This window comes from Carassius auratus, chromosome 48 (assembly GCF_003368295.1).
Source record: "Carassius auratus strain Wakin chromosome 48, ASM336829v1, whole genome shotgun sequence".
Lineage (NCBI taxonomy): Eukaryota > Metazoa > Chordata > Actinopteri > Cypriniformes > Cyprinidae > Carassius > Carassius auratus.
In genome coordinates, this window is record NC_039290.1 from 1,432,925 (window position 1) to 1,449,534 (window position 16,610).

Consider the following 16,610-nt stretch of genomic DNA (forward strand, 5'->3'; position numbering starts at 1 on the left):
AGGCCAGGTCATCTAGTCCTTGATGCCTTCAGTGTGAATCTATAATTTTCATAGTCATGAAAATAAAGAAAACTCCTTGAATGAGAAGGTGTGTCCAAACTTTTGGTCTGTACTGTATATATATATTTAATGATATTTTTGACTTTAATAAAAGTTAATGTTACAAGATTAAGCACATTTTAGATTACCAGCATATTACCATATGTTTTTAGTTTCATAAAGGTGCAGCAAACTAGCTGCAGCGAATTACACTTCGAAACCCTTGCCTACCGTATGAATGTGCTAGATTTGCAGTTATAAAGTATGTCATGCTTGTTTGTAATTGTGTTTACAAGCACCATGAAGCAGACACACCATACCTCCACACTTTTCCAACACTACTGAGTGGGTCACCCTGGCACAGGAACTCATTAACACATGCTAATTAGCTGCCTGCTGGGCCTGCTGGGCCTCTGGCTGCTGCAAGTGGGCGGTTGTGGGTCAGAAGGTGTTGTTGGAGTCTTTCTCTTTCTCTCTGAGCTGGTGTTATAGTAGCAAGAGCTGATTAATAGTGTGGCCTGATATGCTCTCAGTATCACATTCCCTGTCATCAGAGCATAGCGGGGAAGGTAACAAAGCTCAAAGAGATATTTGGCTTAATGAGAATGATGGAGAAAAAAAGTGTGCTTTTATTATTTTTTGGAGGTGGTACAGATCAGAGAGCAATTCCCCTGATCCTCTTGACCTTATTGCACTATTTATCAGATCCACACATGCTCCAGAACAAATATGATTTGCCATTTCCATATGCTGCTTCTCTTCATTTCTGTATGCTCCATTTCTCTCCTGAGAGGCTGACACCGAAAATGCTTACATTTTTATCTGCAAATGCCACAGCCATCTGTCACACATGAGGGTTTATCTTTATCCCTGGCGCTGTCAACAAATGCTAAAAGTCCATCTACATAGGTTGCATGCATGAAACGGCACATATACACCACATTGCACGTGTTTAAACTTCCCTGTGATGTATAACATGCCAGCCCTGTTTTCATGACACAGCTGAAACAAATGTCTTTGTTGCTTTAACAGGCAGATATGCAGTATGGATTTTACACTGCAAGACTCAGACTGTGGAAAAGACAATACAGGACAGTTGTTTATATAGTTATAGACCCAATAAACCAAAATGAAGTCAATCAAAATGTCTGAGGTCTTCTCAGAAGGAAATTAGTGGATTCACAGATCATTAACGGTTAGAGTCGTTGGGTGGAAGGACAAGAATGTGTGGAGAATGAGATGGACAAGAACTCCTGTTGTCCTCATGTATGTGGCTACTGATGCTGAAAGAAAACAGTTCAATTGTTTATTTTGGACGCAATAGAACATGGCAGAATATGCAGGAAATCTGGAAAGACTGGAAACGGGTCTAATTTAGTTTGCATGTGATAGACCTAAGAACGCAGGTCTACACATAGAAATGAGAAGTAATGGGACTTTGACCATAATAAAGCACAAGGTATTCTGATACAGCAATTATATTTTCTGTTGCATGAATCTATATGTACCTTGTTTAATCATAAATGTGGATATTTTGGTTAACACACTTTTAACACAATTTTATTAGCTTATGTAGGATGAGATAAAAGTTTCCCCAAAGACTGGGCTGTCAGTGGACATATGTTTCTGGACAACATATAACAAGTATGACACATATTTAGTACATATTTAACTCTTAAAATATGTAAAAAAAATAATAATAATAATAATACTTTCAATTCAATGCTTTACTTGATGGTACTTTGTAATTGATTGTGAAATTTACTACAAATTTTCAGTTAAAATGTTTCAACACCATTTTTTTCAGTATATATTTGACATATGCATGTCTAAATTTAAATAAAAAAAATTGTAATTGATTTCAAATTATTATTTTAAATAATAATTAAATCGTCTAATTTAATAATTTTAATTTCATTTAGTATTTTATTGATCTAGGTTTTTAACTGAGACTTTATCAGAAGCACCAATTATTATACTTTGACATTCAACACTATTTTGTCTTACATAATTATCTGCAAAAGATGAAAAGTGACCACGAACCTCTAAGGTTAAACAGCCGTAGAAACTGGACTTCCACCTTCTGACATCTCTACAGCAGATTGTGTTGTGACACACGGGGCTGTTGATTATTCAGCTCCACCTGCTTTCCTGTGCTTTGTGCCCTGCTGTTACAGCAGGGGAATTCCTCTCTCATACATACTTCATGCGATTTCCACCCCTGCTGAGGATACTATGAGCCTCATCTGTGATACCACTACCTGGTTCAGTAGGTTGAATGACACAAAAGACAACATAACAAGGGTTTCCAGTCAAATCAAAGACAAAATATTGCAATTCCAGCACACAGTTTAAAACCTAAATGGTATTTGAAGTGTGATATTAGACAAGGATAGGGACAAACGTGTCTTTGGAAGACAAAATGCTTGCTAAATCTTAACGTACTGCTCATTGGATGTACTGCTCTGAAGCTATTCAATAGTGTGAAATTAGATAATCTAATTTCAATTTGGAGAATAAATGAATTTTCCGGTAGGGGAGGAGAGGGAAGTGTTTACGTAAGGTCTATTCCACTCAGCCTGCTGTCTCTGAGGTGTTTAACATACAAATATAACCTTGAAAGTGTCAGTGCCTCTGTGTGCCTGGTGTCTATCAGACAACTTTAGCCTTCTGAGACACCCTGAGGGCTGAGATTTTAAACTGTCCCATCAGGCCAAAAAACTTCTGGCCTCCCACCCACCATTAATCAAACTACAATGTGTCCAAAACAAACAGAGACAGGGATAAAAGAGTCATTTGTCCAATAATCCAGTCAGTTAGTATTGTAAACAAACCTTTTCATGGTTTTAGTCAAGGGGATTTTTATGAGGAGTCATGTGAAACTTTACTGTAAAATGACTTTAAAACCGAAAATAAACCAAATATGCATGTCAAAACTAATACGTTTAATCAGGACTATGACCATTTTTTCAGGATTAGGGCATACAAATGTAGTAGTTTGAGAATTAGCTATTGAAATTTTGTGGGATGTATTATCTGGGGGGCATTTGTTAACATATATGAATTAAAAAGACATCGGGAAATGATAGCAAAACACTTGTCTTCCCCGAAAGAAAGCAGGCAATTCACAGATCATTAAAGGTGAAAGTCAGTAGGCGGTGGGATAAGAATGTGCGAACAGTCCTATTGACCTCATGCCTGTGGCTATTGGAGAGAAAACTAATCTAATTAATTACTCTGGAGACAATGAAGATGCCAGAATATGCAGGAAAAGCTGACAAGTGGAATGATTTAGTTTGTATGTGACAGACATTCAGTGTAGGCCTACTACTGCCTCAAATGCTATTCTCACAGGCTATGTGATTTAGCATATAGTATATGTAATCCATATATATATATATATATATATATATATATATATATGTGTGTGTGTGTGTGTGTGTGTGTGTGTGTGTGTGTGTGTGTGTGTGTGTGTGTGTGTGTGTGTACTATATCTATATTTATATAGTATTTATATACTATACCTCAAACTAAATATACATATAGTCTTATAGTCTTTTGTAATCACAGGAAAACCCAAGTGTGGACATTTTGGAAACTCATGTATAAACCTCATGTATAAAATTAGAAATTTTGTTGAATTTTTTATACAGTAAGGATGAGATAAAAGTTTCCCAAAAGGCTGAGCCGTTGGGGAAGTACGCTTCAGGACGAAAGAAAAAAAAGGAATGTAAGACGTCATGAGCATCGAGCAAGCTGATTGGCTGTTGTGCGGCATATATAAACCCACAGTTCACCGTTTAATCACTTGGACTGCAGGCAACTCGTGGTGTTGAATACAGAAACGTCTATGCACTCGCGCATCCTCGTCTTAGTCTGTTTTAGGTTTTTTTTTAATATATATTTTAGATCATTTTGTTAGGTATTAATATAACGCAAAATCATGAAAGAGAGAAGAAACGCACAGCCATTGGTGGTCAGATGTAAGCTGGTGCTGGTTGGGGATGTTCAATGCGGGAAAACTGCGATGTTACAGGTTTTGGCTAAGGATTGTTATCCAGAGGTCAGTACATTTCCGACAGAAGCCCATTCATTAAATTAATTTTAAAAAATTATATCCTAATGGTTTTGCCGAATAATAATTTTTGCTCATACATTTTGAGAATTTAAATGATTGTTTCAATGTAACATGCTTTGTTTACCAAGTAAGTTAGCCCATATTATTTATTGCACTGGCATAACAATAATGCATACATTAAATCGTTAATCGTAGAGATAAACAACGATACGTTTGCATTTAAAGTGTTTTTTTAATTATTATTATTATTCCCAAGCATCACATACATGCAACATCACATGCGTTGATCGGTGTTGATATGTTGCATCTCCACAGACGTACGTGCCCACAGTATTCGAGAACTACACAGCCTGTCTGGAGCTCGATGACCAGCGCGTTGAACTGAGTTTATGGGACACGTCAGGTAAGACTAGACGGAGAATTCAGTTACTCAATACTAAAATAACATTTGTATTTTTTTATGTTACGCAACTTGGATGGTCCTTGCATTGTAATATGGAGCAATATCAACGAAATGAAATGTGAAATTAGAGGACATAGCATATCAGTTATATTATTATATAAAACATTACATTAAATTATATTTTGGATATATTGTGAATATATATATATATATATATATATATATATATATATATATATATATATATATATATATATATATATATATATATATTACATTTTTGCGTTTGAGTGTATTCATAGGCTGACTGGAATTGTCTGGATAAAACACTTGAAATTGGAAACCTCTGTGTTGTTTGACTTTAAAAATATGACAGTTTGTCATCACAGCTACTTTCTTTTGTGTTAGAAATTTTAGTTATTTTATATTCTGTTCAAGACAACAGTCTGGCTATTTTTTCAACCATTTTGGGCCAGTTACTAAACTAATTACTAAACTTACTGATTAGAATATTGAATTTGAATGCAATATAATTATTTATGCTAACGCTGAACCAGTGCAACAAAATGTAAATGGTGAATAATTGCAACAGATGTTTGCAATGGAACAACACATAAAAAAATAAATTCACTTCATAAAAACTTTTTATGCATTTGATTTGTCAATGTCACCGTTTCCACTGGGCAAAATGTAATAAGTACAGATGATTTAATTTATTTTATCTTTTTGAGTATGGACAAAAAGTGAATATACAGCTCTGCTATCTAGTTAACTTGAATCTTGAGAAACTTTTGAAAATCCTGTAATTTTCATCCTCAAAACTGCTTGAATTACTGAAAACATTAACCCAATACTTTGTTAACATGGTTTTCAGACAGTCAGACTGGAGCTTGCCAAACTGAGAAATTGCTTTCTAGTTTTGTGTGCAATATGCACCAGGCACGAGTCTAGACGTCTGTCTTTTTATAAGCAGTCATACATAGTCAGCAGACTAACGAGGGAGTGTGTGGTCTCTGAGGCAGTTCACATCTCCCCACGGCTTCCCATTCTAGCATATTGGCCTGATTACTATGTGCTGTTTGTCTGCTCCACACTGCTCATTTCTGAATCCCTAGTAAATGACAGACATGATAATCTCATGGCTCTCTGAAAGTGTGCTAAACACACGCCAACAGAAGCATCATAATCAGCACCCAGAAACGTCTAGTGGCCCGTTACTGTGAAGTGTGGCTGATAGGACTGGGTTACTGTCATGTGTTTGTTGGTTGTATGCGTGAGATAGAGACTGGCAGACAGTGAGTGAGGGAGAGAGAAAGCAAGGATTGTGATTTCATGGTCAGATTGTTGAATGAAATGTGTGCCGTTAATATGCCTCAGTCATTTGCTTGTGCTTTATCTGATTTAGTCTGCTTGGAGACAAACAGATAATCCAAATCAAAGTACTCTCAAACTGAATTTGCTGTATCCACAGTGTGACAAATGAGTTCAGTGATATGATAAATTAATAATTTGGCAAAAAAAAGTCCAAATGTACTGTATTAATTTAAAAGGATATACATACTTTTGTATGTATTTGTCCATTCAAATGAATTAAGGTATGGAAACTTAATTCGAGGCTTGCTCGTTGTCAGATACGTGTCTCTAAATGTGTGCACACTGTACAAAACACAGTGTGTGAATACTGAATGGTTATGGCCCTGTTACGACAATTTAAAACAACTGTTTCCTGGTTTAATAGTTTAAAATGTAGTATCTGCAAAGCTGAATTTTCAGCAGTCATTACTCCAGTCTTCAGTGTCACATGATCCTTCAGAAAGAATTCTAATATGCTGGTTTTGTGCTCAAACACTTTATTATCAATGTTGAAAACATTTGTACTTGCTTATGTGGAATCTTTTAATGTTTCTTTGAATGGAAAGTTCAAAAGAACAGCATTTTTTTGATCTAGAAATCTTCTGTAATGTTGTTAGTGTCTTTACTGTCGCTTATGATCAATTTGACACAACCTTGCTGAATAAAAGTAATTTTGTTAAAAAAAAAAAATTTCAATGGTGTATGTGTATATTCATACAGAACTGCTAAATGATGCCCCCGTTACAATCACTGCACAGTAAAAAAGTGTAATTGCTGTTTTAGTTTTGTGCATAAAATCAAAGTGCTGCCAAAGTCATAACCTACAGTAATTAGTGCATTGCACTTTCAGTCCCTTTGAATTCAGTTACTACTAAAGTAAATTTAGTTTGAACTTAAGTAGACACAAAAGTTAAATGAATGGAAATAATGATGTTATGACATAATGATGAAATTAATTTACTACATGGCAGTTTTGCATGTTTATGATCTGTAAGATAGCACTCTGTACCTGGTTGGTTATATTCTAGATTTTCCCTGTGTGCTATTTATGTCATCTCTTTGTGCTGCTCAGTGTGAGCGAGGCTTCTTCTTAGTCTTTTCTCATTGATAGAACTGACCTCATCATTGGTTTATCATGTGTAATACCTACTGCAGGCTCTTAGAAGATGGCCGTCTGTATTTGTAATATGGAGGCTATATTTAATTTGTATTGAGGTATTAGCAATGGATTAGGTGGCCTTTGCCATTAAGCTGATGGATGTACATTTCTGCGAAATATGAATTCTGCTGCTTCAGTATGGGATGACTTCACAAGATCGTGTGTGTGAAAATAGTGCTCCATTAGCACATTAAAAAGCAAGTAGATTAATGGGCTCTCCAGTGGCCATTGGCAGTTGATGACAGGCACCAATGAGGAAACCCCACCACAGCTCTGAGATGGTATTCCCTGAGCGGTCATGGCCAGCCCTTTGCAGTGAGAGAGAGGGGGGATTCATCATGTTCTGTGATGGAATCTCTGGGATCTTCAGGAAAGTGGGGTGGGGGATATGGAGAACGCTCTAGGTTTTGTTCTCATCATCTCTACTGGGAAGAAGCAGAGGGCCTTTCACTTGCTTCTAGCTCCTTTATGAATGCTGACCTCTTTCAGCCTTCTGCTCGCATTTACATGAGTCTGAGATCGCTGATTAATTCCCACAGATTCCACTGCGCTGAAGTGTACTCTTAGCCAGCTTTTTCATTCTGTGCCATATTTGAAACGTCAATTAATATGAAAGATTTACGTACTGCTAATAATATTTATTTATATTTTTAGAATAAACTTTTATATTTCAGTTACATTTTAGTATGTTTTAGTAATTTTGTGATTTTTGTCTTTTTTTAAAGGGGGGGTGAAATGCTATTTCATGCATACTGAGTTTTTTACACTGTTAAAGAGTTGGATTCCCATGCTAAACATGGACAAAGTTTCAAAAATTAAGTTGTACGTTTGAAGGAGTATATCTGTTCCAAAAATACTCCTTCCGGTTTGTCACAAGTTTCGGAAAGTTTTTTTCAAGTATGGCTCTGTGTGACGTTAGATGGAGCGGAATTTCCTTATATGGGTCCTGAGGCACTTCTGCCGGAAGACCACACGCTCCCGTATAGCAGAGCACTGAGAGCACAACAGGCATTCGCTGATCAGAGCGAGAGCGTCGCGAAATGTCACAAAAGGAGTGTGTTTTTGGTTGCCAGGGCAAGACAACCCTGCACAGATTACCAAAGAAAAAACAGCATTAAGGGACCAGTAGATGGAGTTTATTTTTACAGAGCATCAACGGAGTTGTGCAAGTGTTTGTTTTTGTTCCCTGCATTTCTAAAATGCTTGTTTTACAAACAAAGCCCAGTTTGACGACGGATTTGTGTATCGTTTATTTCTTAAGGATGATGCAATCCCAACGAAAAAGGGTCACGATTGTGTGTTGGAACCACAGGCGATGAGTAAAACTGCTTAAAATATCTCTGCCTCCTTGTTAGTGCGTCCGCCTCCCATCGGAGACCCGGGTTCGAGCCCCGCTCGGAGCGAGTCGTTGCTGCTGCTGCTCTCGTTCAGTTTCAGCCTTCACAGCTGTCACAGCTTCCAAACGCTCTCAACGCAACTGGCGCTCGTGATTCTTTAGCTCCGCCCACACGTCACGCCTCCAGGCGCTCGTGTTTTTCCGGGAAAAATCGGTACAGACTATCTTTCTCTTATGAATATAATAAAACTAAATACTTTTTGGAGTTATGAAGGATGCAGTACTAATCTATTGGTACTCAAGATTAACAGGATATTGAGTGAAAACGAGCATTTCACCCCCCCTTTAATTGTATATTTAGCTTTTTTTAGCTAATAATTTTTCATTAAAATGCCTTTTTGTTTTTATTTAACATTTTAAAGTAAATCTGTTGCACATGTTTGAGTCGAATGATGATGATTTGCAGAACAGTTCATTCAAGTGAATTCATCAAAATTATAACTTTTTAGTCTTTTTGAGTGATTAATTAAAATAATTTATTTGTTCTTGAATTATAATACTGCACTAGATTTGCTCTTATAGCTAACAACAAACACAATAAAAATATATATTATCTGGAATTATTTTGTGCCACACAGTCTTTGTCTCATCACATTTAATACAGACAGCAAGCTCACTCGCTTGAATAAAATGATTTATTTTGCTCTGCCGCAGTAGATTGAGGGCAGAAGAGCAGGAAACAATGGCATACTATTTTCATTATGATACCATCTTATTCACACTTGAATGATATTTTCTTTTCCAAGTAAATGGCAGATATGGCAGTAAGCAATAATAATTGCCAGGATCTGTTATTGCCGTCTCATTGAGAATGTCAAAGATGGCTTAGTCCCGAGAGACTAGAATTGTGTACATAACTCCTTTAATAAGTGCTGAAATAAATCATACCCATATAAAAAGACCAAGGAACATGTCCACATACCAAACCATGACGTCAGTCACACTCAGGTGCACACCAACTTTTCTAGAGCGAGTGCAGTTTAATATGTTTCAGAATATGTCTGATGCAACTTGGCAGTTACATTCATAGTTCAGAGTCATTGGTTAAAACAGCTAAATTCTTTTTCAGAGAGGGTTCAGCAGATGGAATGCGGTGTGGCTCTCTTCTGTGTGGCACACAAAAGCAGCCCACTCCACCTCCATCTGTTCTCTTCACAAGACTCTTCCTGTGCCCAAGGAAAAGGCCGTCTCATATCAATCACATGCACATGTTGGCCTACTTTTCAGCTAAGCTAGTTTTGCTCCAGGCATTGCATCACAACAAAAAGCATTCATTCCGATCGTAGCAACTCTACTCTGCTCTTTTTTTTTTTCACCCTTTTTGAACGCTTCACAAATCCAGCGTCGGTTAATACGCAGACAGCATATCATTCTGCTCTTGTTCAACCGGGGGAACATGTGATTCAGATTTCAAACAGTGGTTTGAGTGAGTTTTGGTAAGCTCACTGTGTGGGGGTCTTTGTCTGTGACTGCTGGGATGTATCATTTTGTCAAGTCTAATTGAAATTGCTCCTCAGTCCCTTGGTGTACATCAACATCGATCGCTGCATTGAGATCAGCAGCAGTTGAATGCTGCCTCACGCTCAGGCTTGTGTGTCCGTGATGTCCTGGTAGGAGAGAGAAAATAGGCAGTGATCTGTGCTTTAGAGTGAAGTTAGTCTGCAGTGAGTCTGATGAGTCCACTGAATGAGTTTTAATCGCAGTCAACATGAAATAAGTAGATTCAGTGAAGGATTCGTCAGACTGATTCAAAATGACATCTCATGATTCTTTGAGTCTTAATGAGTGATTTATTGAAAGAATTGTTCAGGCGTCCTGTTGAAAAAGTTTTCATTAACTTGAAATCAACAGGATGTAAAATTTAAATATTTACTTATTGTCTCAGGACTTTACTTAATATACACTCAAAATAATCTGCTCTTAAAAATCACTTTGTTTGGGAACCAGTGAAACTACACCAGTCACGATGTATAGATTAGATTTGATTCACTAAAAAGAATCAGCACATGAGGAATCAGTTATTGCTTGTGTTGTATGTGTTTGGTCTAAAAAGAATCAAGTCTATTGTTTTGGAATCAACTGGTCTTTGAGTGGTCATGCTTGATAGATTTACTTAAAAAAAATAAAAACAATAAAACCTTATTCAATATATAAGATTGATTTGTTTGCAAATCACTTGGATTACACTAATAAAAAGTTTTTTACATTTACGGTAGTCATTTAATTGAGTAGTAAGCTCCATTTGCAACAGGCAAGTTAATCAATATTGCATACTATGAGGTTTCTACAGTGCATGGGTTAACCGATGTATCACTGACTCATGCAAAGACTTGATGACTGTGACATATGAGGTTCAGGAGGAGACTGAGGCTAAATTAATCCAGGAAAGGAGACTCTGCAATAGTTAGGTGTATATAAGGCTGTTAACACCACCCCATCATCCTCAGTACCAAGCGGTGCTCCGTATCAAATGATTGATAGGCAGTTAAGGGACGCCTTTAGGAAGGCGGTTCTCTGCAGATGGTTGACTACAAGGCTGTTGCTGTGGAAACCGGGGGACTGGAGGTATTGCATGTGTTTGGGGGGCACAGGGGGGTGTGTGGCTTACTTAAGGATTCTGAGCTAGAGCGAGAGAAAGTGCCTACCCTAGCCCCATCGCTCCACTTGCATAATCTACTGGAAAAAAAAGAAATCGAGGAAGAGAGTGAGACACATTGATCATTGAGGACTTTGAGCTCCGTTGTCATTTCCTTCTCCTTAAAAATGCCAATATGGCAAGCAGTGAGAGGAAGAGGGCTTTAACAGGATGTATGCTGAGCTGACTGGAAATGAAGTGATGACCAGGGGAACTGTACCTCCGGCCTTTGTCTGATTCTGATTCTGTCTGCACATATATACAGCACAGTCACAGTCATCAGATCTATCTGCTTTTCTTGAACTCTAGCTTAAAGACTCGTACACAAGTACTCGGCAGTTAAAGTAATGACTGCTCTTAAAAATATGAATATATTAATATTAATTTGGACTTTTTATAAATAAAATGTAAGTGAACTAAATATTTTACACTATTCAAATTCTTGTTAAAATGATAGATTGATGGATGATATAATGTAACATGGTGTCACTAGAGTTTCAATGGTGTAAAATTTTATTTTATTAGTCATTAAAAAAAAAAATTTCTTTATTTTGTGATTCAGATTGCAGGGTCATGAAACATGATATTTTTAAAAGCATTTCAACATGGTCTTCTTAAAGTTGATTTATCGGAGTACTAATGTGCAGAAAATGCTAAAAGATGTGAAACTAAAATTGACTTGTTTGTTAATGTTTGGGTTTTACTCTGAGATTTTATCAATGTTTATTATTGTTTTAAAATTTTTGCATCAGTGTAACATATGGTTAAACAAGGAGACAATACCACTCAATCCACAGCTTCACTCTGAAATACTTCATATGAAAGTTAAATGTGTTTCTCTCATCTGTCTTGGGCATTTTATTATTTTAACAATATACTAAGGACACTCAAACTGCACTTGAGGGCCAAACAGAAAAAATATTTTATCATTATTAAAAAGAATTGTATCTATTGCATGTTTCAAAGGAAGAAAGCGTACTTCTCATCACTGACTTGTACTTTCCTATTCAGTAAGATCTTTCTTGTTTCAGGATCTCCATACTATGATAATGTGAGACCCCTCTGCTACAGTGACTCTGATGCAGTGCTCCTTTGTTTTGACATCAGTCGTCCAGATATCTTTGACAGTGGACTTAAGAAGGTAACTAGATATTCCTATTAATATTCAATCCCCATATTGTTCTTTCTTCGTTGTAAAATGTCAGGTAACCTATTTTGTGGTAACATTAATTCAAACAAAGTACCTTTAAATTAAGTGTTTAATTTAGACTTATGAATGATCTGTTTGTTTTTCTTTTCTTATCGTACTTAATTTTTGGGCTGCCATATTTATCACTCTATACTTGCCAGAAGTGCTTGGCACTCAGAAACCAAGATTATGACAATCGCTGTAATGCAAAACACCAGTTAGACAGAACAATATGTGTTTTCTCTGTTTTGCAAGAATTAGTCCATCTAACAATTGCATATTTCTGTCTTGTTTGCAGTGGAGGGCTGAGATCATCGACTTTTGCCCCAGTACTCGTATTCTCCTTGTTGGCTGCAAGACAGACCTTCGGACGGATGTATGCACGCTGATGGAGCTGTCCAATCAGAAACAAACACCCATCACTCATGAGCAGGTACAGCCGAATGTTGTTTCTTATCGCTGTCGCATTGATCTTGCTTACTTGCTTAATTAATACTTGTATTCAGCAAGGATGCATTCAATTTATCGAAAGCGATGGTAAAGGTATTTATTATGTTACAAAAGATTTCCATTTTGAATAAATGCTGTTGCTTTGAAATGTCCTTTCATATTCAATCCTGCAAAAAATTTATAAAGTTTCCACAAAAATATTAAGCAGCATGGCTGTTTTCAATATTGATAATAAATGTTTCTTCAGCACCAATTTAGAATATTAGAACGATTTCTGAAGGATCGTGTGAGACTGAAGACTGGAGGAATGGATGCCGCAAATGTAACTTTGCCATCACAGGAATAAATACAATTTCTGTCCTGACCTTTAGATCAGACAATTATTTTACATAGGATGCTGATTTTAATATTGAACTACCTACAGTATGTAGATAACTGATGACATGAACAAAGAGTGTCTTTTGAAACACTGTTGCTTCTATTAAGACTGAGAAACTATCTTCCATCACAGGGCTCTGCCATGGCCAAACAGTTGGGTGCTGAGGCTTATCTGGAGTGTTCGGCCTTCACCTCTGAGAAGAGCATCCACAGCGTGTTCCGCACAGCTGCGCTGGCTTGCATCAACAAGCTACAGCCGCTCGCCAAACCCAGCCCGACCCGCCGGCTGTCCAAACGCCTGCTCCACCTGCCCAGCAAGACTGAGCTCCTCTCCTCCACCTTCAAGAAGGAGAAGGCCAAGAGTTGCTCTGTAATGTGAGTGGAGAACTTCACCCCCCATAACAAAAGCTACACCATTCCCTGCGCTTTGGTCTGGGGAAGGGGGGTGGGTTCCGATTGCCTCATCAATGACATGTGGAATCCTTCCTCACCCCCCAAAGAAACACCTTTCAGAACGAGTGGACACCTCGCTGTCCTCCTTGTCCTGAGCTCTTCAACAGTGCATATGTATTTTCAGTACTGTATCTTGCTTTTAAACGAGATTCCATCATCAGCCGTCACCTATTCACTCCTGTCATTGTGTCAGTTGAACCTCGGAATGATTCAACGAAGTAAATCGGAAACGGATGTTTCAAAAAGATTCTCAAGTTCAGTGTAAGCTATTCGATCTATAAATACAAGATCTGTGGTGTACAATTCAAAAGAAATACCTACAGAATGCACTAAAATTGTGAAGCTGTGCACAGAAGAGAAGGCGGCCCATTTGGCATTGTCACACTAGGTGAATTGGCGGCAGTGTAGGAAGTGAAATGTGCCGGCAATATCTGAACCCTCAGATGGAGGAATAGAAGGAAAAGGTCCAAAAATAAATGTATTAAGACAATATATGATGCTACCAAAGTCAGTTTTCCCTTCTTTCCTCTACTGCAACACCTTCTTATATATACACGCTTCTATTTTTAGAGGCAATAGCTATCTGAGAGATATGGGTGTGACTGGGGAATATATTACAGTGATTATCTGTATCCTAATGTCTCCTGCTGCTCTCTAGTTTAGGCAACCATGAATTTGCAAAGGGATCTGTACACTAGATATGCGAGGGCTCAGTCGGATCAAATTTGGCACGATGAATAAGCTTTCATTCCTGAAAATGACCTCTGGAGAGGTATTCTGAAACCAACAGATTCCAAATGTATGTAAGAAGGTTTTCAAGTCACCTGGTTTGAGATGTTTAAGATCAGACCAGCTTGGGTTTAGTTCGTCATGCATCACAACCCTCTAACTTGCGAGTAAATCGCTCACACATGCGAATAAATCTTTATTCTGGTCACTAAATGATGTCTAATATTAGCCAATGGCTAATAAATTCTCAATTTTTACTTGCCATTGTGTTAATTGGAGGCTAAGTATAAGTTTAGCACAGATATATTTTCACTCGCAAACACTCTGACTGAGCGCTTTAGAGTTTCACTCTCCGTCAAGCGATCTGTGATATTTCTCAGTTCATCTCCATGGATGCACAGCGCACCTGTACTTGATATACCGTAAACTGTAGTGTGAAGGAACACAAATCGCCGTCGCTTTCTCTCAAACACACACAGAGACCAAGAGACAGAGAGAGTGAATTGACGCGCTACATTTAAACAATATTTTTTGTTGTATTTTCCTGTCAAAATAACAGCGTTCCTATGGAAGTCTTCAGCTTTTAAGAACAGCCGGGTTTCCCGGAAGTGGGTGGAGTTAATGTGCAAACGGCAATCTCATTGGCTGGTGCTCCCCTATTATCGTCCCTGTTTTGATTTCAGCAAATCAGTTCTAGCGAACGCACAAAACCTGATTAATATTCATGAATCCAGCAGCTAATTAATCCTTAATAATCCTAAGTGTGTTTATAGTTCTTATTATTAGAATTCGTACCATTATTATCCTATCAGTATTTTTGTTAGTTTTTCCCCAATTTCTTTTGTCAGAAACTTTGAATGACATAAAAAACACCTCTCAAGTTAAAATTTTCAGTTAAAATGACTACCGTATTTTCCGGACTATAAGTCACACTTTTTTTCATAGTTTGGTTGGTCCTGCGACTTATAGTCAGGTGCAACTTATTTATCAAAATTAAATTGACATGAACCAAGACAAATGAACTAGGAGAAATGAACCAAGAGAAAACATTACCGTCTACAGCCACGAGAGGGCGCTCTATGCTGCTCAGTGTTCCTGTAGTCTACACTGAACACATAGAGCGCCCTCTCGTGGCTGTAGACGGTAATGTTTTCTCTTGGTTCTAAATAAATGCGACTTATAGTCCAGTGCGACTTATATATGTTTTTTTTCCTCGGCATGACTTATTTTTGGACTGATGAAACTTATACTCCGGTGTGACTTATAGTCCGAAAAATACGGTAATATGCATTCAAACATGGTTTTCAAATTTACTTACTACTACTTACTTAAATTATATTAAATAATAATTTATTATTATGACGCTTGACTGACTGATGTTAAAAAGTGTATTTAAAAAACTGCTACATTTTACACACACACACAAACAAACATATATATATATATCTATATATATCAGTCTGGCAAGTAAACTAAAATATTTACTAGCCAATGGCGATTCAATTGCCAAGGTGTCCGTAGAGGGTTGATCTTATGTAGCATTCTGTCATCGAGCAGCAGAATCTCCCGTTTCTTTGCCTCCATGCTCATTTGCAGCACTAGCAGCTGAAATATTTGTGGATATCATCCAATGTGTTTCTAAACTTGATTATCAATGGGAAAAAAAACATGTTTTCTTGTGCAAAGTGAAGTCTGCTTTCCACCACACAGCAATAATTATGGTTGAAGTGCTTATAATGCAAAGTGTGTACAGTGGCAATAATGAAAACAAAATAATTAAAAGGCTATTATAAAAATGAATGCTACTGCTTTGTGGACATACGTATATTTATGTGGATATTCATCAGCGCAGCTGTAAAAACAAGCCAATATATTGTGACCGTTCAGCCTTTGTTAAAGAAATTAGACAAAAATATGACCATTGGAGTGCAACACTTTTTTTCTTCTCCTTTTCAATTGAATAGGAATATTAGTTTTCTGTTCATGAGCATAAAGGGAGGTTAATGCACGAGAACCAGAAGGACTGGAAGGAGATTCAGACAGGATCTTTTAAATCTATGGATCAGCTGACCTGAGAAGGGCTTTGATGTTTGTGAATCTGCGAGGTCAAACTGGAAATTGAAGACGACTTTTGGAATAAAACTGAACAGGCTGGTCCTGTTTCATGAAAGATATTTTTCCATTTTTGAACTGTTGTTCAGATCATTGTTTTTGCTTTATTTGTGTATACTTGAAGTCAATATTTTTCTCATTTTGCTCAATCGTCAGTGGTGGAAGGGAAGATGCGAGCAGCCGCTGTGGCTGTTTACAAGTTCTGCCCCTGTGATCACACACCAAATTCCTTTTTG

The 16,610-nt window shown here is 37.3% G+C and overlaps 1 protein-coding gene across 1 annotated transcript; it reads left to right on the forward strand.

Annotated features, from left to right (window-relative positions):
- The first annotated feature begins 3,861 nt into the window (after window positions 1-3,861).
- LOC113065457 (rho-related GTP-binding protein Rho6-like) lies at window positions 3,862-15,272 on the forward strand. The gene is made up of 5 exons (XM_026236700.1): window positions 3,862-4,102; window positions 4,433-4,520; window positions 12,095-12,204; window positions 12,551-12,685; window positions 13,214-15,272. The coding sequence occupies exons 1-5, from the start codon at window positions 3,983-3,985 to the stop codon at window positions 13,457-13,459; spliced, it is 699 nt and encodes a 232-aa protein (XP_026092485.1). The 5' UTR covers window positions 3,862-3,982; the 3' UTR covers window positions 13,460-15,272.
- The last annotated feature ends 1,338 nt before the right edge of the window (window positions 15,273-16,610 follow it).

Excerpts from the sequence above, each read along its gene's own strand:
- LOC113065457 (XM_026236700.1), top strand. The coding sequence starts at position 3,983 with ATGAAAGAGAGAAGAAACGCACAGCCATTGGTGGTCAGATGTAAGCTG. Across the intron at positions 4,521-12,094 it reads GAGTTTATGGGACACGTCAG|GATCTCCATACTATGATAAT; the intron begins GTAAGACTAGAC and ends TTCTTGTTTCAG. Across the intron at positions 12,686-13,213 it reads CACCCATCACTCATGAGCAG|GGCTCTGCCATGGCCAAACA; the intron begins GTACAGCCGAAT and ends CTTCCATCACAG.